General features: G+C 40.5%; 1 protein-coding gene across 1 annotated transcript in view; it reads left to right on the top strand.

Annotated features, from left to right (window-relative positions):
• The first annotated feature begins 7823 nt into the window (after positions 1-7823).
• Positions 7824-26054, top strand: part of DDX1 (DEAD-box helicase 1) — a 37464-nt gene continuing 19233 nt past the window's right edge. Inside the window, exons 1-13 of the mRNA XM_045369755.2 lie at positions 7824-7892; positions 11094-11145; positions 11443-11506; positions 12683-12712; positions 13326-13422; positions 15927-15974; positions 18775-18858; positions 19412-19495; positions 20032-20108; positions 20642-20714; positions 22191-22267; positions 22390-22504; positions 23439-23577. Coding sequence (XP_045225690.1) covers positions 7877-7892; positions 11094-11145; positions 11443-11506; positions 12683-12712; positions 13326-13422; positions 15927-15974; positions 18775-18858; positions 19412-19495; positions 20032-20108; positions 20642-20714; positions 22191-22267; positions 22390-22504; positions 23439-23577 — 956 coding nt within the window. The 5' untranslated portion in view covers positions 7824-7876. The remainder of the gene's footprint in view (positions 7893-11093; positions 11146-11442; positions 11507-12682; positions 12713-13325; positions 13423-15926; positions 15975-18774; positions 18859-19411; positions 19496-20031; positions 20109-20641; positions 20715-22190; positions 22268-22389; positions 22505-23438; positions 23578-26054) is intronic.

Here is a 26054-nt window from a genome sequence, read left to right as displayed (position 1 = left end):
CCGCCCCCATTTCCCCTTCCTGCAAAGAAAGAAGATAGATATTTATTTCTCTCTCATTTAAGAAATCTAGAGTCACAATTTTTGACTGGTATGGTGCTCCAAAGGTGTCAGAGATGCAAGCTATTTCTCTCTTATTGTTCTCAATATATGGCTTTCATTTCATGGTCCAAAATGGCTGCTCAAACCCCAGCCATCACATCCTAATTCCATCCAACAGGAAGGAAGAAATGAGGAAGAACACAACACTTCCATTATGGGAATTTCCCAGAAGTCACATTTGACACTTCTGTTTATGTACCACTGGTCAGAACATGGGCATATGGGCAAATCTAGCTACCAGGAAGGCTGGCAAATAGAGTCTTTATTCTGAGCAGCCATATGTCCAGCTAAGTCAGAAATTTAAGGAAAAAGAGAAATAAACATTGGGGAAGCAGGATATGCTGCAAGTTGCTAGCTTAGCTGAATCTGAATGATAATTAGGAGTTTTCCAAGAAGATGGGTGTTACTATAGGTAGTTATATTGTAAATGCTCATACTATGTTACAGAAGATGGTATATTATAAATGGCTGCAAACTCTTTGCTATTTACTGCATTGAATTGTAGAGTCTGTTTCTCCTCCCTATGAAACTGGGCTGGTCATATGACTTGTGTTGGCTGACAGAATGTAATAGAAGTGACACTGTATTACTTCCAAGGCTGGCTTAAGAGATATACAGCTTTTGCTTTCTACTTTTGAGACACATCTTTGTGGTACTATGTAGGAAGTCTGTCTTTCCTAATACTAATCCTGCTGTGAGAAGGTCCAAGCTGGCCACGTGGACAGAGCAAGATCATGTAGAGGAGTAATGGGTGACCACACATGAGAGTCAAGTCTTCTTTGACCTCCCAGCCCAGCCAAGACACCAGCTGAATGTGACCTAGTGAGTGACCACAGGGAATGCCACATGGAGAAGAAGAACCAGCCAGCTAAGCCCTGCCCAAATTCCTGACCCCCCCAAATTATGAGTGAATATATTGGCTGTTGTAGTATGCCTCTAAGTTTTGGTGTAGTTGTTCACAGCAACAGATAGCCAAAACTAAAAAGGGAAAGCTATTCTAGGGAGAGGGAACAGCATTTTAAAAACTATAGTGGTGAGAGGCAATATGGTGTATGCAAGGAATTCTACACAGTTTGATCTGCTGGAAAGTAAAATTTGTGGCGGAAAGTGGCAGGTAATAAGTCTGGAAGTAAGCAGGAAGCTGGACATGGAGGACCATCCTACAGAGGGTGGATTGAGGAGCCTTACCAACTAAGAGCTGTGTCGAAGGGGAGAGGGTTTATTAATGGAAAGACTGACCATAGCAAGATTCAAGATCCAGTGCAAGTACTCCTGAGTCATTTTTTTTCTACTAACAGGTAGATCTGGGGCAACCTACACAGACAGCGTTTATGGAGGGAGAGGGTTACTGTTACTTGTGTGAAATGATGGGTGAATTTGAATCTTATATTGTGAGGAAGGACTTTGTGAGGGAGGGAGTTTATGTATGATGATATTATGTTTTCTACTCAACTTCTTTTAGATTAAAACAAATTCTCTCTCTAGCTGCTTCCTCCTTCTTGGTGGCAAGATCCTCAGAAACTAAGCAGCTGGCTTTTTCTTGTTCCAGAAGGAGCTGGGAATAGGAACTGAGGAGTAGGATGGATGTCAATGAAAGGACAAACTAAACAACCTAATTTGACTTATGTTCCCTAGGCTGGGTTCAGAGTCACATTCTCCCCTGTATATGTCACATTTCACCTTCATTTTCATTGTGAGGAAATGGCCATATATTCAGGGATAATTTTGGATATTTCCCTCGCAACTCAGGCCAAATGTCTCCTCCTCCTTGTAGCCAGAATAGATTGATTATTGCTGTATTATGAAACATTCAAAAAATTTTCCTGAAAGATACGTTACACGATGTCCATAACGACATGTGTTTTATTTCCTTTCTTTCCTGTACCTCTTAGCAATGTGTTGGGCTGCAGAAAAAAGAAATTTTAAAGTGGCTTAACTGGGACATTCTCAAGCTGCAAGAGAGGTCTAGAGGTGGACAGACCTGGGCTTGCCATCATTAAGGAGCCAGCCTTTTATTTCTGCTTCAGTTCTTCTTAGTGTGCAGTTTTTATCTTCAGGACTCATTGCTGACTTTCCAGGCATCATATTAATGTTCCAAAAGGAAAAAGGGTGCAGGCCAGTCAGATCTTTCCCTTTTGAAAAGCATCCCTGGAAGTCCCAACCTGGCACTGCCAGTTATATCTCTCCAGGCAGAGCTGAGTCTCAGAGCTGTCTCTCTACAAAGGAATCTGGAAAGGTGAATGTTTTCTTCTTCTTCCAAGTTGCTTTTTTTGTTTTTCTTTTTGAGAAGGGTCTGGCTGTGTCACCCAGGCTAGAGTGCAGTGGTGTGATCACAGCTAACTGCATCCTCGACCTTCTGGGCTCAAAAATGATCCTTCATCACGAGGTCAGGAGATCGAGACCATTCTGGCTAACACGGTGAAACCTCGTCTCTGCTAAAAATACAAAAAAATTAGCCAGGCATGGTGGCGGGTGCCTGTAGTCCCAGCTACTCAGGAGGCTAAGGCAGGAGAATGGCATGAACCCGGGAAGCAGAGCTTGCAATGAGCTGAGATCACGCCACTGCACTTCAGCCTGGGTGACAGAATGAGACTCCATCTGAAAGAAAGAAAGAAAGAAAGAAAGAAAGAAAGAAAGAAAGAAAGAAAGAAAGAAAGAAAGAAAGAAGGAAGGAAGGAAGGAAGGAAGGAAGAAGGAAGGAAGGAAGGAAGGAAGGAAGGAAGGAAGGAAGGAAGGAAGGAAGGAAGGAAAGAAAAGAAAAGAAAAGAAAAGAAAAGAAAAGAGAAAAGAAAAGAAAAGAAAAGAAAAGAAAAGAAAAGAAAAGAAAAGAAAAGAAAAGAAAGAAAGAAAGATCCACCCCGGCCAGCTGCCCAAATAGGTGGGACAACCACAGGTGCATGCCACCATGCTTAGTTAATTTTTTAAGTTTTTAAAACTTTTTTAGAGAAAGGGACTCTCTATGTTGCCCAGGATGGTCTCAAACTCTTGGGCTTAAGTGATACTCCCACCTTGTCCTCCAAAAGTGCTGGAGCTAAAGGCCTAAGCCACTATGTCCAGCCTTTTTCAGATTTATATAATAAAGAAAGGCAATGGGGAAGGGGACGACTATGGTTTGTACGTTCCCTCCAAACTTCACACGTTGCCAATGTAATGTTAAGAGGGGGGCCTTTAAGAGGTGATTGGCCCATGAAGGTTCTGCTCTCATGAATGGGATTAAAGCCCTTGTAAAAACAGCTTCATGGAGCATTTGGTCTCTTGCCCTTTTACCTTCTGCCATGTAAGGACATAGAGCTCCTCCCTGCTGGAGGACACGGTGTTCAAGGCACCATCTTAAAAGCAGAAACCAAACCCTCACCAGACTATGAACCTACCGCACCTTAATCTTGGACTTCCCAACCTCCAGAACTGGGGAAAATACTTTTTGTTCCTTATAAATTATCCAGTCTCAGGTATTTTGTTATAGCAGCACAAATGAGCTAACCTAGGAACTGTATGTGGCTTTTGGGTGGTCCATCTACAGAGGCCTTCACAGGGCCCATCCTCTCTACACTTTCCCAGGTATCTGAAGGCATTTTTTTAGGTCTGCCTTAGTAGTTGCAAAACCATTTGCTCTACAGTGGGATATAATTATAATATAGCTTACTTGAAAATACATAGCATAATATCTCGGGCCCAGGATAATATAGTAAAACTTCCCTATTACATGATTAGTGGGGCCCAAACAACCCAATTACAGAAAATGTGGGGTTATTCTGAGGGTAAAAACATAAATATTGGGGGCAAGCCCAGGCTGGGAGGGGTGTGTGTGTGTGTGTGTGTGTGTGTGTGTGTGTGTGTTTGAGACACAGTCTCGCTCTGTCGCCTAGGCTGGAGTGCAGTGGCACGATCTCAGGTTCAAGTGATTCTCCTGCCTCAGCCTCCGGAGTAGCTGGGATTACAGGCGCCAACCACCAGGCATGGCCATTTTTTTTTTTTTTTTTTTTTTTTTGTATTTTTAGTAGAGACAGGGTTTCACCATGTTGGTCAGGCTGGTCTCGAACTCCTGACCTCTCGAACTCCTAATCCACCCACCTCAGCCTCCCAAAGTTCTGGGATTATAGGCATGAGACACTGTGCCCAGCCATATGTGTCTTCTAATTATAATTTCTTAAACAGCTTTATTAAGGTATAATTTAAATACCATAAAATTCACTAAGTATACAATTCAATGATTTACAGAGCTGTGCAACCAGCACCACAATCCAATTGTTGAAGACTTCCATCAACCCCCTTAAATGTCTCACGTCCATTTGTATAAATGGAGACAAATGAACAAAAGCCCAGACTGGGAGTTTTTAGGGTCGAGTCCAATCAGTTCTCGGTTTGGCTACAGTTTGGTGCCACCTGGTGGTGTCTGTCTGGCTTTCTGGGACGAGGCCAGGGTTCCCAGGAATCTCCCAGTTAGTAGGCAACCATTTAATCAACCTATTCTTGGGGAGACTAGACCAGCAAAATACCGGACTGAGAGACACCCATCCTCTATCTTTTGGTTTAGTGAAGGACCTGGCTACTGTTTCTCTGCCTGGTGTTATTCTACCTGCTAAGGAGAGGAGTCAATCACATACCCCAATTCACATATCCCAGTTTGCATTACTGAGGGCATTGCAACACACACATACACGTATCTATAATTATTAAAGCAGTATATTAAGTGAGCACAAACAGAAAACATTATCCGTTATCTTGAAATCATCTCTATGGGTTATTTCTTCCCCTGACCTAGATGAAGTCTCTGGCATCTTCCAGAGCTTTTCTGGTCACTCTAAGACAATGAAAAGTTGTCTGGTTACTTTCATCTAATTATACCCTCGTTTCTGTAAACTATCATGTCCAGTATCATGATCAAAATTCACAACTTCAACCAACATTATGGCTTGCTCCTCTCCTGCTTGTCCTATTCCATGCCAGAAGCCTGCAGTGGGGTGGGAGGGTGGGGTCAATCTCTTTTCTGCACTCCCATTAGCTGTTGTTTCTGACTCCTGGGAAGGATAAAGTCTAGGGGATGGGGTAGGGGGTGGGTACACACCTTTATCTGGCTGGGGCTATGGTGATCTGATTCTGGTGCTCTCTGGCTTAGACATGCTCAAGACTGACTGTTTCTCTCAGAGGGAACTTTTTGTGGTATCTTGGAGATTCCCCCTGCTTGCATCCTCCACATGCCACTCCCATAAGACAAGGAATATCTCTTCTCCAGTTTGGAAGGTAAGGATACCACTGTGTTCTTTGGGGGTCTGTGTGCTGAATCATTTAGCTCCTCCAGGCAGTCTCTTGGGCACATTCCCTTTGAAGAAAACTTCCAGTCCACTCTCCACAGATCTATTTATCCCTTGGGGAAAAAATGTCACACAATTCTCCCACAGTCGCTGGAAACACAGTTAGCTCCTGCAGCAGGCTTCTCTCTTCTCTCTGTCTCTTTTTCTGCACTGCCACCTCAGGTCCTCCTAGGGACAGCTTCTCAGAGCGGTCCTTATGCTTCCCAAACTCTCAGATCAAAAGTTCTCAGAGTAGTTTCCTGAAAACGCGTTCTTTTCACAGAAATCTTTTCTCTTAATTTGCATCTTTAATTTTTTCATACTTTATTTCTTCCTTGAGACAGGGTCTTGCTCTGCCACCCAGGCTGCAGTGCAGTGGCACCATCATGGCTCACTGCAGCCTCCACCTCCTAGGCTCAAGAGATCCTCCCACCTTAGCCTCCCAAGTAGCTGAGACTACAGGTGTGCAGCATGCCCAGCTAATTTTTAATTTTTTTTTTTTTTTTTTGTAGAGATGGGGGTCTCATTATGTTGCCCAGGCTGCTCTTGAACTCCTGGGCTCAAGTGATCCCCTTGCCTCAGCGTCCCAAGGTGTTGGGATTATAGACATGAGCCATCATGCCCAGCCAATTTTTCATACTTTAAAGGTGGGCATTGGCTAAAGGCACAAAAATTAGATTTCAGATTTCCCTTTGGCAAGTCCTACATAATATGGGTCTTGTATCTCTCCTTGGAATGTGGGGGTACTTGGTATCCACTCAAAATTGCTACATTGCATAACTCTCAGGGTATTATTTAGATAAAATATAACAAGAATAGAGAATATAATGTGATAGTGCCCCCTGGAAGTGTGAAGCTGCAGGGCTGAGTGTATTGTCCTGTACCTTTGGAGCCTGGGGTGAATCCTATTACATGAGTAAACTGAAGAGAGAAGCCTCATGACTTGTTCAAGGTTACACAGCAAGCAAGTGTCGAGCTAGAATCCCAACTCAGAATATGGTTCCCAATTCTGTACTTCTAACCCCATTCTATCTTTTTTTTTTTTTTTTTTGAGAGGAGTCTGGCTCTGTGGCCCAGGCTAGAGTGCAGTGGCTCGATCTCGGCTCACTGCAAGCTCCGCCTCCGGGGTTCACGCCATTCTCAGACTCCCCAGTAGCTGGGACTGCAGGCGCCCGCCACCACGCCCTGCTAATTCTTTTGTATTTTTAGTAGAGAGGGGGTTTCACCATGTTAGCCAGGATGGTCTCGATCTCCTGACCTCGTGATCTGCCTGCCTCGGCCTCCCAAAGTGCTGAGATTACAGGAGTGAGACACCGCGCCCAACCATCTTTTTTTTTTTTTTTTTTTAATTTGAGACAGACTCTCCCTCTGTCGCCCAGCCTGGAGTGCAGTGGCACGATCTCGTCTCACTGCAGCTTTCGCCTCCCAGGTTCAAATGATTTTCATGCCTCAACCTCCCGAGTAGTTGCAACCCTTTTTTATTTTTTATTTATTTATTTATTTATTTTTATTTTCAGTAGAGAAGGGGTTTCACCATGTTAGCTAGGATGGTCTCGACCTCCTGACTTCGTGATCCGCCCGCCTCGGCCTCCCAAAGTGCTGGGATTACAGGTGTGAGCCACCGCGCCTGGCCGCTGCAACCCTATTCTATCTTGCCTGAGGGTTCCGCTTTTCTCTAAGACACTCTAGGGCAGGCTACAGATAGTACAGCACTCGCCCTCGCGTTGGGCAGATGTGGCTCAAATCCCACGCTGCCATTCGGTAGATGTGTGTCTTTAGATAAGTGACTTAACTTTCCTGAATCTTAGAGTCCTCATCTAAAGATTCTAATACCTTCCTGACAGAGTGTCTGGTTGGGAGGATTCCTCATTTACTTTCCCCATCTCTTTGCAAAGAGAAAGGAGTGAAAATTGCATGGAAGTCAAACTCGAAATTATAAAAGCGACGTCAAACATGGGTGAAGGGAGACCTAAATCATTACTTATTTCAGTAAAAAACAAAAAACAAAAAACTAATACCTACTGGTTGCCAGGCACCCACTAGCGCTCGGAGCAATGAATCCAGTCCATCTCTCCAGGTCATTCATACACCAAGGCCCTGCTCATCTTTGTAAAGTTGGGGGACTGAGTGGGGACGACACGGTGTGGTGTCAGCCTGAGCCCACTGGATGACCCTAATTACCAAACGTCTGCTTCCTTCTCTGTGGCAGTGACCCTGATACCGCATGGTGTGCTCCAAACACATGGTGCCCAGGACGAAGGCGGGGTCCCGAGGCCCTGGGTCCCAGCGGTCCGCTCAGCGGCAGGTGCATAAGGCGGGGCTGGTGCGGGCCTTTCCTTCCATCGGAACCGTTCTCCCGGGGCTGAGTCCCTGCCCGGACTCCGAACGCCAAAGGCCGGGGGCCGGAAGCGCGCGGAGCCACTGCCGCGCTGTGTCAGTCGGGAGGGAGGGAGCGAGCGGTCGAAGCCGCGGAGGACGGGGTGAAGATGGCGGCCTTCTCCGGTGCGTTTGTGGAAGCTCTGGGGGTAGTGGGGCGGCCCGCGGGGAGCTAAAGGGATCAGGGAGACCGAAGGGCGCTGTCCGCTGCAGCCCCTGATGGACCCGCGTTGCGGGATCGGGGGCGGCCGTGGCTCGGGTTCGGAGAACAGTTCTTTTCAGGAGCGGGCCAGGACGTCCCTCCCCGTACCCTTTCCCTTCTACCAATCTCCACTTGGCTTTCCTGCCAGTGCACCTTCGGCTGCAAAATCCAGGCGGCGGCGTTGCTCTGGCGGTTCCCAGACGCCTGCACCTCCTGCCTCTTAACGTGGCAGTGACCCTTTGGGAACCCTTTTCTGCCCGCGGCTCATCTGGGCTTGGCCAGGCAGAGAAGCGAGTCGGCGTGGGGTGGAGTGATTGGGGAAAATGACGATCCTGCCTCTGTCCAGTTTTTTCAGGCCCTTCCAAAACGTCCCGGGCATAAACCTGATCTTTATTTGTTAAACGCTATTATATCAACATTAATGTTCAGTGTTGAAGCCAAAGGGAAAGCATTTTGATTAACGTACGCACCAGCCCAACGTAAGTTTGGAAAATTTACATTTATTTGCCGCCTGATACTGTCCTTTATGCCAAACATGATTTGATGTGGCTTATCGAAACCTACGGTTGATATTTTCCCCTCTTAATCATCCTCCTATTAGGGATCCAGTTTTAGGAAGCTGTAATCAGCCTTAAATGTGCTAAACGTGATGCATTTATGTAGCACTTATGTAACGTTTATTGCTATGTAAATGTATCACGTTAGGCCTGATGTCCTTTAATGTTCTTAACTTTTTAAGATGACTTCAGGTGTTGTAGTATTTTATATTTTTTAGTTTTCTTCTGTAAGAATATTAGGAATTCCAAATCTTCAGTCATGTAAGATTTTTTTTCCTTTTTCTTTTTCTTTTTTTTTTTTTTTTTTGGCGGGGGGCGGGGGGCGGGGGGTGGGAGGTGGGGGATGTAGGCTTACTCTGTCGCCCCAGCTGTAGTGCAGTGGTGTGATAGTGGCTCACTGCTGCCTCCATCTCCCAGGTTCAAGCAATTCTCCTGCCTCAGCCTCCTGAGTAGCTGGGATTACAGGCACCTACCACCATGCCCTGCTCATTTTTGTATTATTAGTATAGACAGGGTTTCACTATGTTGGCCAGGCTGGTCTCAAACTCCTGACCTCAGGTGATCCGCCCACCTTGGCCTCCCAAAGTGCAACAGTCATGTAAGATTTCTGACTGTTTCAGTTACATCTTCTAATAGGATTCAGTTGGAAATCTGCTCAGAGTTGTTGCTGTTTTTTGTCTCTCAACATTTTCCTAAAACAGGATTTTAGAGCCAAGGTCTGTAGGATAGTTCTAGGTAGTCATTTTATAGGTACACATCTTTGGGAGTCATACACAAATTTCATGAAAGTTAGAGGTAAATGACTGGAAAAAGAGTCTGTGATATGAAATAAAGACAAAACTGGAATTTCATGAATGTTTCTAATTTTTCCTTAACTGTTAAAAGTATTATACTTAAGGTCTGGTTTCAAAGAAAACTTGCAGGGAACATGACCAGAATGGTACAACAGGTTGTCTGGAATTTACTGAAAGTGTTATGTTGTTTCTTGTTGTAAAACAGTTTTGCAAACGGCTTCAGCTTGCAGTATTCCGTATGCAGTAAGAACACACCACTCCTTTGTTTCAAGCAGTTTGCATTTTAGGAGAGAGAACATAGACTGTAATACAGGTTAATTCTTAGGAAGGTCTGCCTGGATATTCAACTTTAGATCTTCATTAGTTTATCTGTGGATTTTTTTTTTTTTTTTCCTGAGGAGATTAACAGTTAGGAGAGTTGCCAGGCACAGTGGCTCATGCCTGTAATCCCAGCACTTTGGGAGGCCAAAGTGGGCAGATCATGAGGTCAGGAGATTGAGACCATCCCGGCTAACATGGTAAAACCCCGTCTCTACTAAAAATACGCAAAAGAATTAGCCGAGCATGGTGACATGTGCCTGTAGCCCCAGTTACTCGGGAGGCTGAGGCAGGAGAATTGCTTGAATCTGGAAGACGGAGTTTGCAGTGAGCCGAGATCATGCCACTGCACTCCAGCCTGGGTGACAGAACGAGACTCTGTCTCAAAAAAAAAAAGAGTTAGGAGAGCCTTCTTTTTTGAAAATGATGATCCTTCTCATCTGATGCAACGAAAAAGCTACATAATTTTATAAATAATATTTTCAGTCTGTACGTTTGCTTTATGCCTTTTCACAATGGCAAGAAATACAGAATTTCAAAATTGGTATTTCTGGGGCTTGTGAATATTTGACTTTTTTTTATAGGAATACGTATTTTTATAATAAAAGCTATATTTTATAAATACAGACTTCAAAGTCACTTCTCATTTGGAAGGAAAGTTTAAGTAATCCAACTACTCCATATGTTAATTACCCTCTAGAGTTCATATGAGAAATGATAAAATGACAAAACCCAGTTAGAAACAACTCATCTCTATTCATTTAGGATGGGTCTTGAAGTAGAATTATTGAAATATGTATACAGTTAAGAACAGAGCAGTTCTTCAGCTGACATTTCCAGATGCCCATGTTTTTACCGCTGGCCCCTCCCTCTTCAGTTAATCAGTTAATCAGGCTGCCAATAAATGCGGGTGCTCTCCACTTGTCTATTCATTTTTCTCTAATTGCTGAAGGTATTCACATGGTCCTGGAGTAGCCAAGGTACATAATATCTAATGTAAAGAGATTATCTCTAAATGCGCACATTATCTCTAAATTATCTCTAAATGCAACAACCCTGTCTATGCTTCGCAGACTTTTCACGAGTCATAAGAGGTAAATAAGCACTATAGTGGCTACAGTTTATTAGGTGACAGCCATGCTCCAGTTGCATTACATTATTATCTCTGGTCTTCATATAGCCCTCCAAGGTAGGCAATATCAGCCCTGTTTTGTGTGGAGAAAACAGATTTATAGCCTTGCCTAAGGTCACTTGCTAATAAGTGAGAACTTAGATTTGAATTCAAGTCTTTCTCCAGAACTTGTGCTCTTTCAACAGTGCCGCGCTCAGTAGATTTGATGTAACTGAGCTGTCCTTCAAAATCTTTACCCTGTTTTTGAATAGTAATTTTGAGAGCACTGCAATTTATGATTTCAATTCAGTATATGTGATTTTTAAAATCAATGTTTACTTTCAGAGATGGGTGTTATGCCTGAGATTGCACAAGCTGTGGAAGAGATGGATTGGCTGTAAGTACATAAAGCTTAAATGTACCTGAGAGAGGATGTTTTATAATTTAAACAGTTGTTAGTGATTTTATCCAATATTTTTGTGTCTAGTTGGATAAGTGAAATTCAGTTCTTTTGTGTGATTTTCTAAATTATGGAAAGTTTCCTTTTTTCAGCCTTGACGTATTTCTAGTGGAATAGGATGGATCATATTTACCACGTAAAATTTTCTTTTAGGCTTAAAGTTTAACATGACTTAATTTGCTTAGGTGATTTTTTTTCCCAATAACTAAAATTCTTCAAATATGATTCTTTTAGCCTCCCAACTGATATCCAGGCTGAATCTATCCCATTGATACTAGGAGGAGGTGATGTACTTATGGTAAGTTTAAATTTGGTGAGGTGATTGGGAGCTGGGGACACACTCTAAGAATTGCATAGGCTTAAATATGATACTTTAACTTTATTCACAAACATTTATGATACATATACTGTATTCAGAGCATTAGGTAAAAGCTTCAAACAGATAAATATTTACCCTTGAGAAGCTTAAACCAACTAGGGCAATAAGACATGTGTAAGAATGAATCTCATATCAGAGAGAATGTGGCTCCTTCATAAGAGATGCAGAGTAGTGCGGAATTTGAGTGGGACTCCAGTTATCCTTTTGCTTTAGGGATCATAGGGACTGCTTAGAGGAAGTAGATTTCTTTTATTTATTTTTTTAAAAAGGCCAAGCTCTGTTGCCCAAGCTGGAGTGCAATGGTGTGTTTATAGTTCACTGCAGCCTCAAACTCTTGGGTTCAAGCAATCTTCCTATTTCGGTCTCCCAATTAGGTGGGACTACAGGTACACACCACCACATCCAGCTAATTTATTGTATTTTTTGTAGAGACAGGGTCTCACTATGTTGCCCAGTCTGTTCTCCAACTCCCAGCCTCAAGCAATCCTCCTGTCTTGACCTTCCAAAGTGCTGGAGTTATAAGCGTGGGCCAGATTTTTGACAAGGCAAGATAAAAGGGAAATGCTTTTTAGGTAGAAAGAATACCAACAAAACAGCGAATGGTAGAATGTACGATATGACTCTGGAATACTTCAGTTGAATGGTAGCATAAAATATGTGTCTGAGCAGGGATAAACTTGAAATAAAATGGTAGAGAGATAATGGGTCAGATTATTTGGGCTCTTTCTCAAGTGTCCTGTTAAATAATTTGAGTATTAGTCTTCCCATGAAGACTAATTTGAGTAGCAGATTGTAGTATAGTTCTGGGATTAGATGTTGTTTGGATACTTTTGTAATGTAGATTAGAATGATGAGAGCTTCCATTTGAATGATAGCAATGGGAAAGGAAAGGGAAGAGAAGATTCTTAAAGGTATGGGAAAGGTAACAAAATGGGCTGTAGTCGGAGTTGACAGAGGAAGCCTGGATAATCTGGAGGCACTGTGAAAATAAAGGTAGCTGGTCAAATGTTAAAGATTTCTACATATTATGGTGTTAATTTGATCTGTTTAATAGACAACTTAATCTGTAAAATCAACTTTTTTCCCCTCATTCAGGCTGCAGAAACAGGAAGTGGCAAAACTGGTGTAAGTAATAAATTATATTTACTTACTCTCTAAAAGTTGAATTTTAAAGTAGCTTTGAATAGTAGTTTTTACTTTGAAGTATTTAATAAAATAGCAACCTCCAAAAGGTAAGAAATTAATTACTTGCCACTGAAAATGATATTTTTGTTGCCAGCTAATTATGAAGAGCTACAAAAAAGTATGACCTTAAGAATATAGTTTTAAATGGGTGTTAGGGAGTTACAGTAACTTTAGTGTTTATACTCACTTCTGAATTTTAATATGATGACACCTAAAATATAAAGGTTACATACAGAAGTTGATCTCCTATTGGCCTAGACTAGAGAAATAATTTGTCGGACTGGATGATATTTTTCCTCTTTAGTGTAGGTTCATTCTACTGTTCTCCATTGTTTTATCATTTTGTGCTGTTAGCTGCATCCTATTTCCTTCATTCAGTCCACTCTGTTGTCTGACTGGTATTTTTTTTTTTTTTTTTGGGCAAATGAAATTATAGTACCAATCTAGAATATGTATAATTATTTGATGTGCATAACTTTTGTCATTTATTTTGGTTATTAAACTGTTGTTAGTATCTGAATACTAATATAGAAACCTTTTGTTTCTTTGATAGGCTTTTAGTATTCCAGTTATCCAGATAGTTTATGAAACTCTGAAAGACCAACAGGAAGGCAAAAAAGGAAAAACAACAATTAAAACTGGTGCTTCAGGTAATTTTTATAAATTGATATTTCCTTTTATATAAATTATCGATTCTCATCACTGGCAGTTAGGAATGTGAGATTTGGGTATGCAGTTTTAAAATATTGTCAATATCTGAGGGGTGGCATTGGGGTCTGGAACCCTGGAAACCAGGGATGCTAAATGTCATTGAGAGCCTAAACACTGCAAGGTTGTCCCTCCTAAAATACTAGTAGTGTTCCCTTTGAGAAAACACTGGCATTTTGGAGATTACATTTCGATATTTTAGTGTTTTTAACTTTATAACTTTCTATGCTTAATACTAAAGGAAAATAGGTACATATTACAAAAATATTAAGGAAAGATTTTACAAATAATTTTTGGAGTAAAATCCCATGCTGGTGGGAAGTATTGCCTTAGAGGGAATAGAGGCGGTTTTTTTCCTCTAAGATAAGAAGGGAATCACCTAGGAAGGTAAAATATAAATTTTAAAGTTGTTTCTTATGTGCAATCCTATCTACATGGAAATTGGTCTTTTTATTAGGTTTCTGATACTGTCTCTACCATAAACAATCTTACCGCAGTTTCTTTATCTTTAAATGGTGTTGCTTCTGTTGAATGGTTTCTAAATTTCGTTCTATCTTAATTAATCTTTTGTTTTGTTATATTTTAATCATATTTATTCCATATTTTAAGTCACTCTTGTTTCATTATACAAAACAGGATTGTTACAAAATAGCAAGTTGAAGAACAGTGAACCTGGCATATTAACATATTCTTTTCAGTTGTTTGAGAGTAATGTTATACATAAGATGTATAAAGTAGAATCTATGAACTCCTGTAAATTAATTATGAGATAGATAATTGATGTAACTTTTTACACTATTGGCCTATTCTAAAATAGTTTCAGAACTTGTAACAACTGTGCCGTCATTTATGAGAAATGGTGGTAAAACAAAACACTCCTAAAGAAGAATAACCATAGTGATAATGGTTCTAAAAGTCACATCCTGTGAGGAATAAAGAAAGTAGAAAGTTAAACATGGAGAAGAAGTAAAAATGGAGATGGGATAATTGTTAAATTATTGAAGAGAACTAGAGAGAAAATAATTATTCTAGAAAGTAGGACCAGGATCAATGAGAAATAGTTTAGATGAAGATGTCTGTTTAACTTAAAGTACTTCCTAATAGCTACATTGAGCCACAATGCAGGGGAGAACCTCAAAGTTATTTCTCCAATGTTCAAAGTGTTTAAGCTGATGATGTATATCTTTTGACCAGAAATAATTTAGGAAGGATTTCTACCCCGAATGGAAAGTTGGGCTAGAAAGGACGTAGGGCTCTCTTTATTACAATTCTTAGTTTATATATATACATACATCTTAACAGACTATTAAGATGTGTCAGAAAAGGAAAATGCCAATCCTATAAAAGGGAGGATGAAAAAAATGTGTTTCTTTTGAATGTGGTATTGAATTAAGATAAACGACTTGCTTTTCTTTTGATAGTTACTAGATAATTAGATTCTGAAATGTTGATCAGTTATTTCCTTTGTAATTGAAGTCAACTTGTTTAGTTACCTAAACTTCATTTTAGTAGTGACCTAGGAGTAAGGACAGAGATCAGTATCATCTGATACGGAGCACACTGAAGCAAGCAAGTGAGGAGATAGGGTTTTAGGTCCGAATAGACCAGTGATGATTATCTTCAACGTGTCTGATTTTTCAATTGCGTTTTTGCTTTTAATAAAAACAGGTTTTAGGCTGGGCGTGGTGGCTCAAGCCTGTAATCCCAGCACTTTGGGAGGCCGAGATGGGCGGATCACGAGGTCAGGAGATCGAGACCATCCTGGCTAACACGGTGAAACCCGTCTCTACTAAAAAATACAAAAAACTGGCCGGGCGAGGTGGCAGGCGCCTGTGGTCCCAGCTACTCGGGAGGCCGAGGCAGGAGAATGGTGTAAACCCGGGAGGTAGAGCTTGCAGTGAGCAGAGATCCAGCCACTGCACTCCAGCCTGGGCGACAGAGCAAGACTCCGTCTCAAAAAAAACATAAAAATAAAAATAAAAACAGGTTTTACTTGTGTATTCTAAATATATAAAACCATATTGAATCTAGAGGAATTAAGGTATATAAAATACTTGCTTTTTTTAATAGAGGATTTTATTTATTTTATTATTATTATTTTTTTTTGAGATAGAGTCTCACTCTGTCGCCCAGGCTGGAGTGCAGTGGCACAATCTCGGCTCACTGCAACCTCCGCCTCCTGGGTTCAAGCGATTCTCGTGCCTCAGACTCCTGAGTAGCTGGGATTACAGTCACATGCCACCATGCCTGGCTAATTTTTGTATTTTTTTAGTAGAGGCGAGGTTTCACCATGTTGGCCAGGCTGGTCTTGAACTCCTGACCTCATGTGAACCACCCACCTCAGCTTCCCAGAGTGCTGAGATTGCAGGCGTGAGTCACCGCACCCGGCCAAGCATTTTAAATTTTATGTATCTGGGGGTAACTTTTCTTATTTTAACTTGTTTAGTGCTCAACAAATGGCAGATGAACCCATATGACAGAGGATCTGCTTTCGGTAAGTGGATAGGCTTTCCACCAGCTCATTTGTAATTCAGAAACTTAAAAAAATAATACATGAGAACACCAAGTAAATAAAATTAAGATTTAATTTACCAGATATTAGAATGTAGTCACTATCATTAAACAGTATAGAACTGACATAGGAATAGACAGTGGAATATAATGGAAATAAATCCCAGTATATATGAGAAGTTATATGCAGGAAAAATAATTATATTTCATTTCAATGAGAAAAAAGGATGATTTATTAGGTAAAGGGTGCTGGCACAATTGATGATCCATCTGGCGCAATATACAATTGACTTCTATCTCATATCATAATTAGAAATTCCATATGTATTTAGGACTTAAATATATATGTATGAATTTGAATACGGAAAACTACATGTATAATTTAGCAGTGGCAAAACTTCCCTAACCCAAATAGAAAATGCAGAAATTATAAAAGAAAGTATTTATAGGGTGGAGTTGGACAGTCCTCCTTCTTGGGGTTAACAGACCTTACAGTGGCTTTTATCCAATCCACCAGGCTGGCTGCTTGCCTGGGAATAACCTCCATCATGCATAGAGCCTTCTGTGGTTGTTCCATAGTGAGCAATGAGACCTGCATCAACCCAAACATGCCCTTCTATTCTGCTACATTTAAAACCAAAGACACTTTCCTAAAGGAGTTACTCTCAGAGTACATTTTCGTAAAGGCTCCTCAGGAAGCTTATGATACTGATCTACAAAATGAAACAGTTCCTTCACACTACCCCTCCAATTTCAGAGTTTTTTGGTTTTGCTCTTCCCCACATTGACTGCCTTCTTGGAGACCACAGGTCTTAGTACTTTTTGTTGGCCCTGCATAATTTTTCCCTTGGGGTTCAGCTTTGAAGCTCGTGACCAAAGCTCAGATGGACTGAAATCGGAATGTGGTCTCACATCAAGGGCTGACCCAGCACTCTTTTACTTCATTTTAGCTATTACAGATAATAGCAACCAAAAGACTGTATACTTTTTTCTTTCTTACTTGCATTTTCTTTTCTTTTTTTTTTTTTTGAGAAGGATTCTCGCTCTGTCGCCCAGACTGGAGTGCAGTGGCGCGATCTTGGCTCGTTGCAAGCTCCACCTCACGGGTTCTTATTTGTGTTTTCTTATGCATCCAGTGAACCAGCTCCTTGGAGTTGGATCCAACTCTAAATTCCACTGATAACTTTTACCATTAGTAACTGAGTGTAGCACAGCTGTGGCTCCATACCGTAGGTGATCTTCTGGCCACCAAGAAACCAAAAGTTCCTCATCCCCTACCCTTTTATCCTTTTCTTTTCAAACCACATTTCTGTGAGCCAAGGCAGTTCTAGCAAACCCTGACACCAGTTCTGAGAATATAGAGAAATAAATAAACTCCATTTTTCCCTGTATACTCTCACAGCATGCTTCTGACAGCAGATGTGTGGGGTTTTTCCCCACAAGTCAAGCAAGCAGTCAGTGAGAACTGATGGAGTAAGTAACAGACACGTGTTTGTTTATTCATGGTTTCCTCTACTTTCCCATTATGGTTTCTTCCAGCTGAGAACTGTAATTCAATTCAATTCTGACACCATCTCCATGAAGACAGCATCATATCCCACAGGTTGAGGGCTCAGTCACACAAGACTGTCCCCCACATCTGATGTCCGGGTTGTGGCTTATGCTTCTAACCGATTGGCTATAAATCAGCGTTCCTACAACTCCTTCCTCAGGTTCAATTAATTTGCTAGAGTGGCTCACAGAACTTGGGAAAATTTGTTTACTGGTTTATTTTTAAAGCTATTACAAAGGATACTGATGAAGAGATGCATAGGTTGAAGTACCGGAGGGGGCTTGGAGCTTCTCCCCTCCCTGGGCGTGCCACCCTTCATGAACCCTCATGTGTTCGGCTATCCTGGAAGCTCCTAGATAACTTTTTAAAAGTTCAGTTTTACATAATTCAGTACCTATATGGGTAAGAATTCATACTTTGAATAATTTAATTTCTGAAAAGTGTAGGAAGATGTGTGTTGAGGTGCTTAACAGTTTGTTCTACTTTCAAGTACAGAATATGAGTTGGAAAGATGAACCAGGACGGAAGTTATAGTTTTTTTCCAGTACAGACAAAAGCTGAATATTTACTTAAAACCATTTAGCACCTACTATGTGGACATCACTCAGACTGATCGTGATGTATAATATAGAATATACCTCATCTTTTAGAGCCCTTATAATATTAGCAAGTAACAAACATATGCTTATTTACTCATGTTTTCCCCTACTTTCCCATTATGGTTTCTTCCATGGATTGAGGAACAAGCTAGAGACAGTTCTGTTATCTTTTAGTTACATAGTCGCTCAAGCTCTAAGTATAAAATCAGGATAACAAATATTGGTGAGGGGTGGTGCATCATCCTTGAGTACATTTCTTTAAAGGACTCTAGAGAATAGTTATCTAAGCACATTTGTATTCATGGTGCAACTACTATTAGTGCACGTCAGGTTAAGAGCTGTGTTGAATCCTTTCTAGACTTGCTGTAAAGTCTTACCTTAGTTAACAGATGGCAGCATAGAAAATAGCCCCCAACATAGCCAAGGACACCCAGGGAATGAAATGGCTAATTACACTTGGTAAATACTATCACTCAAGAATCAGTAAGTCTCAGTCTCTGGAACATTGCAACAAGGAAGGAATTATCTTGTTAGGGAGACTGAATGATTTTTTTTTGGTGGTGGGGGGTGGGAATGTATGATTTATAAAACCTTTACTGACGTGTTTTTCTGTTTTTTCTTCTCAAATCCAGCAATTGGGTCAGATGGTCTTTGTTGTCAAAGCAGAGAAGTAAAGGAATGGCATGGGTGTAGAGCTACTAAAGGATTAATGAAAGGTATTTGAACAGCGTCTGCACTTGTGTAAACTTTTGAGGCAATGTATTAATACATGAGGGTTTGTTGTTGTTGTTTGTTTGTTTGTTTTTGAGACAGAGTCTCGCACTGTCACCCGGACTGGAGGGCAATAGCACCATCTTGGCTCACTGTAACCTTCATCTCCTGGGTTCAAGTGTTTCTCCTACCGCACCTTCCCGAGTAGCTGGGATTACAGGCACCCACCACCATGCCTGGCTAATTTTTGTACTTTTAGTAGAGATGGGGCTTCACCCTGTTGGCCAGGCTGGTTTTGAACTCCTAACCTCAGGTGATCTGCTTGCCTTGGCCTCCCACAGTACTGGCCACAGGCATGAGCCACTGCGCCTGGCCCATGAGTTTTTAAAAATAGCTTTAAGTCAAGGATCTGGGAAGGTGTTTGATGGTACAAATATACCTATAATTCTTCATTTGGTACATAACAGTGTAATTCAGAAACATTGGGAAGGTGGCTTCATGGTAAATGAATTATGTGTATGTGATTTATGTAAATCTCAATGTATCTTACCCTTGTAGGGAAACACTACTATGAAGTATCCTGTCATGACCAAGGGTTATGCAGGGTCGGGTGGTCTACCATGCAGGCCTCTTTGGACCTAGGTAAGTGCTTCTAAAATAACTGAATTGATTGAGTTACATTTGGGGGTTAATATTTTATTATTTGGGGAAGCAAAATCATAAATTTAACCATAAAAAGTTTTTATTTTAAAGATATGGAAATAATATTTGTCTGTACCCCACCCTGTCCCAAAAAAGATTTGAAGGAACTTACAAAAAGTACAGATATTATAGCAGTATGAAATGACGGTTAAGACTGAATGGAGTCAGGGTAAAGTTAGTGTGTGTGAATCTGTACCACACGGTCCCATATAGATGCTTCACGTTATTGTAAACTTGCATCTGAATTTCTTACTGGCCAAAGCAGAAAGGGATGCAGTATCACTGGTGTCCCTAGTCTCACACAAGCTGTGTGACCTAAGCACTGTTTAGTTTTTTGTAGGATTCAGAAACTTAAGGAATAGTTTTCCTGTGGGTTCATGAAATGGACATACTTTGTGAATAAAATTGCTTCTTTTACAGGTCTTTTAATTTTATATTTTCTCTTGTCAGAAAAGTAAAATATTTTTTAAATTTAGGTACTGACAAGTTTGGATTTGGCTTTGGTGGAACAGGAAAGAAATCCCATAATAAACAGTTTGATAATTATGGAGAGGTAAGCAATTATGTTATCAACTCCAACATAGCATAAGTAAGTTTTCTTGCAAACTTAATCACTCATGACAGAATGAGGGTGTAATCAGCAGATTTTCTGTATATTTTCCACAGAAAGTTTGGATTTGGACTTTAGTGAAGAAATATTGTCAAGCTAGATAAATATGTAGTAGTTATAATTTTTCTTTTATGCCATTTGTTATCCCCTCCAAAATACATTACATTGTCTTCTCTTTTCACCTCATTTTGATTTTGGTTTTGATACCTGTTATTCTCTTTTCTTATTTTTGATCATGATGAATCTAAATATGGTTCATCTGGTGAGCTGAAATCTACAGTAATGTGAATCAGCCTAAATATGTTGATTCTCACAAGCCTGTCAAATGCTTATACTATTGTATTGTCATATGCTCTAATAGGCATTTTTGATTTAAATAATTATTTTGAAACACACATACTTTTGATGCAGCTATATTTTAACTTTATTTAAGAATGTGCTTTCTATTAATAGCATTTGACTTTCCGGTATTCTAGGAATTCACTATGCATGATACCATTGGATGTTACCTAGATATAGATAAAGGACATGTCAAGTTCTCCAAAAATGGTAAGCTCTATAGGGATCTTAGTAGTGAAAAGATATATGATATTCAATAATTGTAATTTTTAAAAATCCCCCCACCCACTTTTTCAAATCCCTGTCCCTCCCTCCCTGCCTTCATTTGAACAAATATTTATTGAACATTGACTATGTTTGAGGTACCCTGGTAAGTACTGGAGGCACAGAAGAAAATGGAATAGACATTTGGGGCTTACACACTAGTGGTGAAAGACAGACATATAATACCATGTTAGGTGGTAATAAGTGCTGTGAAGGAGGGTATAAAGCAGGGGAAGGAAGTGGAGAGCCATAGCGGTTTGGGGGTTTGTGCTTTTGTGTCAGGCAGCCAGAAGGCTTGATAAGGTGACATTTAAGTAGAGATCCGAATGAGTTGGGTGGTGGGCCGGGCAGATATCTGCAAAGAACATTTCAGACCGAGGGAATAGTAAATGTGGATGCCCTGAGATGGAAGCGTGCTTGAGGTGTCTGAGTCACAGCGAGGAAGCCACTGGATCTGGAGTACTCTGGGGATAAAGGACGGTGGTAGAATGTTAGATCAGTGAGGTGGTGAGGCCAGGCCATGGAGAGCCATATGGGCCATGATCTAAACTTTGGTTTTTATTTTGAGTAAAATGGAAAGCCATGAGGGTTTTGAGCAGAGGAGTGGCATCATCTGTCTTTAGTTTAACAGTACTATTCTGGCTGCTTTGTTGAAGACACATTGGAGGGTGGGGTGAGATTGCCTAGGGAATGAGGGTAGATAAAGAGAAGAAGAGATCTGAGGCCTGGGTTCCTGTGGTTAGGGGTCAGCAAATTGAGGAGAATGCAGCAGAGGGGAATGCGGAGGAAGGCCAGGAGGAGAATCAAGAAAGCATGGGTCCTGCAGTCCCGGTGAAGGAAGTGTTTGAAGGATCAGGGAGCAATCACTGTGTCCAGTGCTGTGGGTGGACCTAGTCTAGCAAGATGAAGAATGTGCATTAACTACTGCATTTGACAAGTGGAAAGCATTAGAGAGCTGTTTTGGTGGAGCGAAGGGGTGAGGGTGGGAGGCCTCCTAATAAGGAGCCAGTTCAATGGAGAATGAGGTGAAAGGAAGTGGATGAATTGTAAATGGAAATTGGAGTTTCACTACAAACGGGAGAAGAAAAATGGAAGGTAAATGGAGGGAGAGGTGGGTTCAAGGGAGATTTTCTTGTGTATTTTACTGTGAGAGTATGTTTATATGCTTTGGAATGTCTAATGGAAATGATCTTGTAGACAGAGAATAATGAAAAATGTAGAGGGGTAGAGGTGACAGTTTCAGGAGTAAAGTGAAAAAATGAAGAAGCTGGCCTTAGGCAGCACAGTTTATCCATGGTGACAGGAGAGAGGCATGAATGCAGGTAAGTTGGTAGATTTGACAGTGTCAGCATGAGGAAGGTCTTTTCTGATTGTTTCAATCTCTCTCTCTCTCTTTTTTTTTTTGTTTGTTTGTTTTTTAAGGAAAAGATCTTGGTCTGGCATTTGAAATACCACCACATATGAAAAACCAAGCCCTCTTTCCTGCCTGTGTTTTGAAGGTAATTAGGAATCTAGTTTGAAAAAATTTACTGTGGTTATAAGCTGCTTGCTCTTCATTATTTTGTATACGATGGTTTCAATTAGGGGAAGAATTTTAATTTTCTCTTTTATTCAATGCTAGAATGCTGAACTGAAATTTAACTTCGGTGAAGAGGAATTTAAGTTTCCACCAAAAGATGGCTTTGTTGCTCTTTCCAAGGCACCGGATGGTTACATTGTCAAATCGCAGCACTCAGGTATTACACCTGCAAGGGTAAGGATTTCTAGAATAGTGAAAATAATTGGTGAGAACTCCAGTAAGTAAGGCTTCTCATAGTGAGTTACATATACTTTCCTTGCTGGTTTGGTCACATATCTTTTTTTAACTCACCAGTAAAATTCATTTTTAAAACCTAATTCATAAACTCTTAAGTATTCGGTTTCAGTGTAGGCATTTTGGGATCCCAATCATAATGGTAATGATATCTAATATTTATAGAATGTGTGCTTATTCAGTGCCAGGGCACCACGCTAAGTGCTTTACATGGTTTAGTCTTCACAATAACTGTATAAGGTAGTAGTTTTCCCATTTTACAGGCAAAGAACCTAAAGAATAGGGACTTTAAGTGACTTGCCCAAGGTCACAGAGCAAATAAGTGGTAGAACTGAATTCAAATCTAAGCAGTCTGACTTCAAAATTTATACTCTTATCCATTGTATATTTAATATATTTCAATTATTTAAAGTACATTTCATAACCTGTTTACTTTGTCACAAGTGAGTCATTTTTTTTTTTAGACGTATCAATCAATTAGAATTATTTTAAGTAGATTTTTATTGTTTTAAGAGAGGGAATCTCACTGTGTCACACAGGCTAGAGTGTAGAGTGCTGTGTCACCATCATAGCTTGCTGCAGCCTTGAATACCTGGGCTTAAGTGATTGTCCCACCTCGGGCTGCCCAAAGTGCTAGGATTACAGGTGTCAGTCACCCCAGTGGCCCAAATAGTTTTAATTTAAAGTAGGCTTCGTTTGTTTTAGAAATCCGAGCTTTATTTTGTTTGACTGTCTTCTCTACTTTTTGACAATTATTATTTAAAATGTTGATACTAGAGTATTTGTCCTAATGTTCCGTAAGTAACAGTGTTATAAAGCGTGATTTGAATGTGTTCTTGTCTTTTTTATTCCCTAAGGTAATGCACAGGTGACACAAACAAAGTTTCTCCCCAATGCTCCGAAAGCTCTCATTGTTGAACCTTCCCGGGAGTTAGCCGAACAAACTTTGAATAACATCAAGCAGTTTAAGAAATATATTGATAATCCTAAATTAAGGTAAATCTTCCTTTTGTGCTGAAATGCTTATTGTCTTTTGGTTTGAAGTTTTTTGGAAGAAGAATAAGGTAGAGAAAAATGAAGTAGAAATTCAGTGTGTATACGTAATACACGTGTGTGAGTATGTAAATATACTTTAATAATTTCTGTATAAAACTCCTGTTTATTTGCTAAATGATAAATATGTTTTTTCCCCCGTGTCTCTTATATGAAAAGTCATGGTTACTAAACAGCATTGGAGTAAAAATCTAATTTTTTTTTGTTTCTGAGATGGGGATCTCAGTCTGTCGCCCAGGCTGGAGTGTAGTGATATGATTGTGGCTCACTGCAACCTTGACCTCCTGGGTTCAAGCACTCGTCCCACCTGAGTAGTTGGGACTGCAGGCACATGCCACCTTTGTAGAGACAGGGTTTCACTATGTTGCTTAGGCTAGTCTCAAACTCCTGGGTGCAAGTGATCCTCCTGCTTCAGCCTCCGAGAGTGCTGGGATTACAGGCATGAGCCACTGCACCTGGCCCTAACAGTTTTTTGAAGAAAGGATTTCATTCAATGTTAAATTTATTTTTGCCCTAAATCTGTATAGAAAGTGTGCCACTCTATTTCTAGCGTGTTAGTAAACTTGGCGAGGTTTATTCTAGACTGCATCACGGTGGTGGCTTTCTTCCATTTGGGCATTCAGATTAGTCACTGTCTAGTTATAGGACTCTTTCTACCATTGGAAGGATTAAGTGACAAATTCAGGACCTTGCTCAGTAGCAATCCCTTTGACTTTGAAGAAGGCTATACCATATAAGTAAAACACTCTGTTAGTCAATTGGACACTTGATTTTTGTTAATTTTGCCTTTAATTCCCTTTTAAACTTGAAACATTCACACACCATAAAACTCATTATTTGAAGTCTACAATTCAGCCAGCTGCAGTGACTCATGCCTGTATTCCCAATACTTTGTGGGGGCTGAGGTAGGCGGATCACCTGAGGTCAGGAGTTCAAGACCAGCCCAGCCAACATGGTGAAACCCTGTCTCTACTAAAAATACAAAAAGTAGCTGGGCTTGGTGGCAGAGGCCTGTAATCCCAGCTACTCAGGAGGCCGAGGCATGAGAATTGCTTGAACTTGGGAGGCAGAGGTTGCAGTGAGCCAAGATTGCGTCATTGCACTCTAGCCTGGGCAACAGAGCAAGACTCCGCCTCAAAAAAAAAAAAAAGGTGTACAATTCACTGGTTTTTAGTATATTCACAAGGTTGTGTAACTGTCATCACTGTCAAATTTCAGAAGCTTTGAATGTTTCGACATCACAAAAGCCTGTCTTTTTTTTTTTTTTTTAAAGTTTTTTTTTGAGATGAAGTCTCACTATGTTGCCCAGGCTGAAGTGAATGGCTGTTCATGGTGCGATCTTCCTACACTGTAGCCTTGAACTCCTAGACGCAAGGAATTCTGTCTCTTAGCCTCCTGCGTAGCTAAGACTACAGGCATGTGCCACTGTGCCAGGCAGGCCTGTCTTTTTAATATTGATCTTATTTACAGGTTGAACAAACTTATTTAGGGATAAATTATACTACGTAAAATAATTTCTAATTTAGTTTTGAGGATTGATGCATGTTCCTCATTCAGCAAATGTTCATCTACCTTCTATGTGTGACGTTTTAGGCTGGGCGGGCTTCAACAATGAGAATCAATCTTCCTTTCACAGAATGAAGTGTGAAAGTGTGGGGATAGTATGGAGGGGAGAGAAGCAAAACAAATACGATAAATGCCTTGAGCATACCATGTAACCAGGGCATCTGCTTAGTATAAGACACTCAGGGACCTCTTTATAAAAGGATTTGGGAAGAATGTAAAATGCTAGTGTGAATTGATTTTTGTGCTGTGATTATGTATAAAAATGAACATGATTATAGACAAAAGTTAGAGGAGGAGATGAATAATAAAATCAATTTATTGGTTAAGATGGTGAAGTCATGGGCTACTCGTTTGGTATTCGGTACAAATGCACATTTTCCTTCTTAAAACCCAGCTGAAGTCGTGATCTTTGAATGAAGCTAAGCTGACTGTCCCAGCCCAGCCCTCTGCCCCTCCTCTGATACACTGACTGTACATGCCTTTCCCTGATCCTTACATACTGTCATGTGTTAGTTTTTCTTTTTAATTTTCTTAATTTTTATTCCTTTTTAAAGCTATATGTGCTTTAAGTTTCTTGCTTTGAATATGTAAAACTTTTCTCTTTCTAACTCAGTTTTACATTCCTTAGAGCAGGAGTGGTTCTTTTATATTCCTCAACCCTATAGTGCTTTGCATACGAGCATAAATTATCATGTATATGTGTGTTTACTTCTGCCAAGTTTATAGGGATAAATATATTTGATTATAAATGTGGATAAAAGTAGAAGTATTAGTACAATAGTCCAAACCTAGGAACTTGAGGACCTTATTTAAAAATATAAAATGTATTGGTTCCCTCCCCTGGATATACTGAA

Source organism: Macaca fascicularis, chromosome 13 (genome assembly GCF_037993035.2).
Source record: "Macaca fascicularis isolate 582-1 chromosome 13, T2T-MFA8v1.1".
Taxonomy (NCBI): Eukaryota; Metazoa; Chordata; class Mammalia; order Primates; family Cercopithecidae; genus Macaca; species Macaca fascicularis.
The sequence above is the reverse complement of the archived record's forward strand: the minus strand, read 5'-3'. Positions and strand labels throughout refer to the sequence as shown.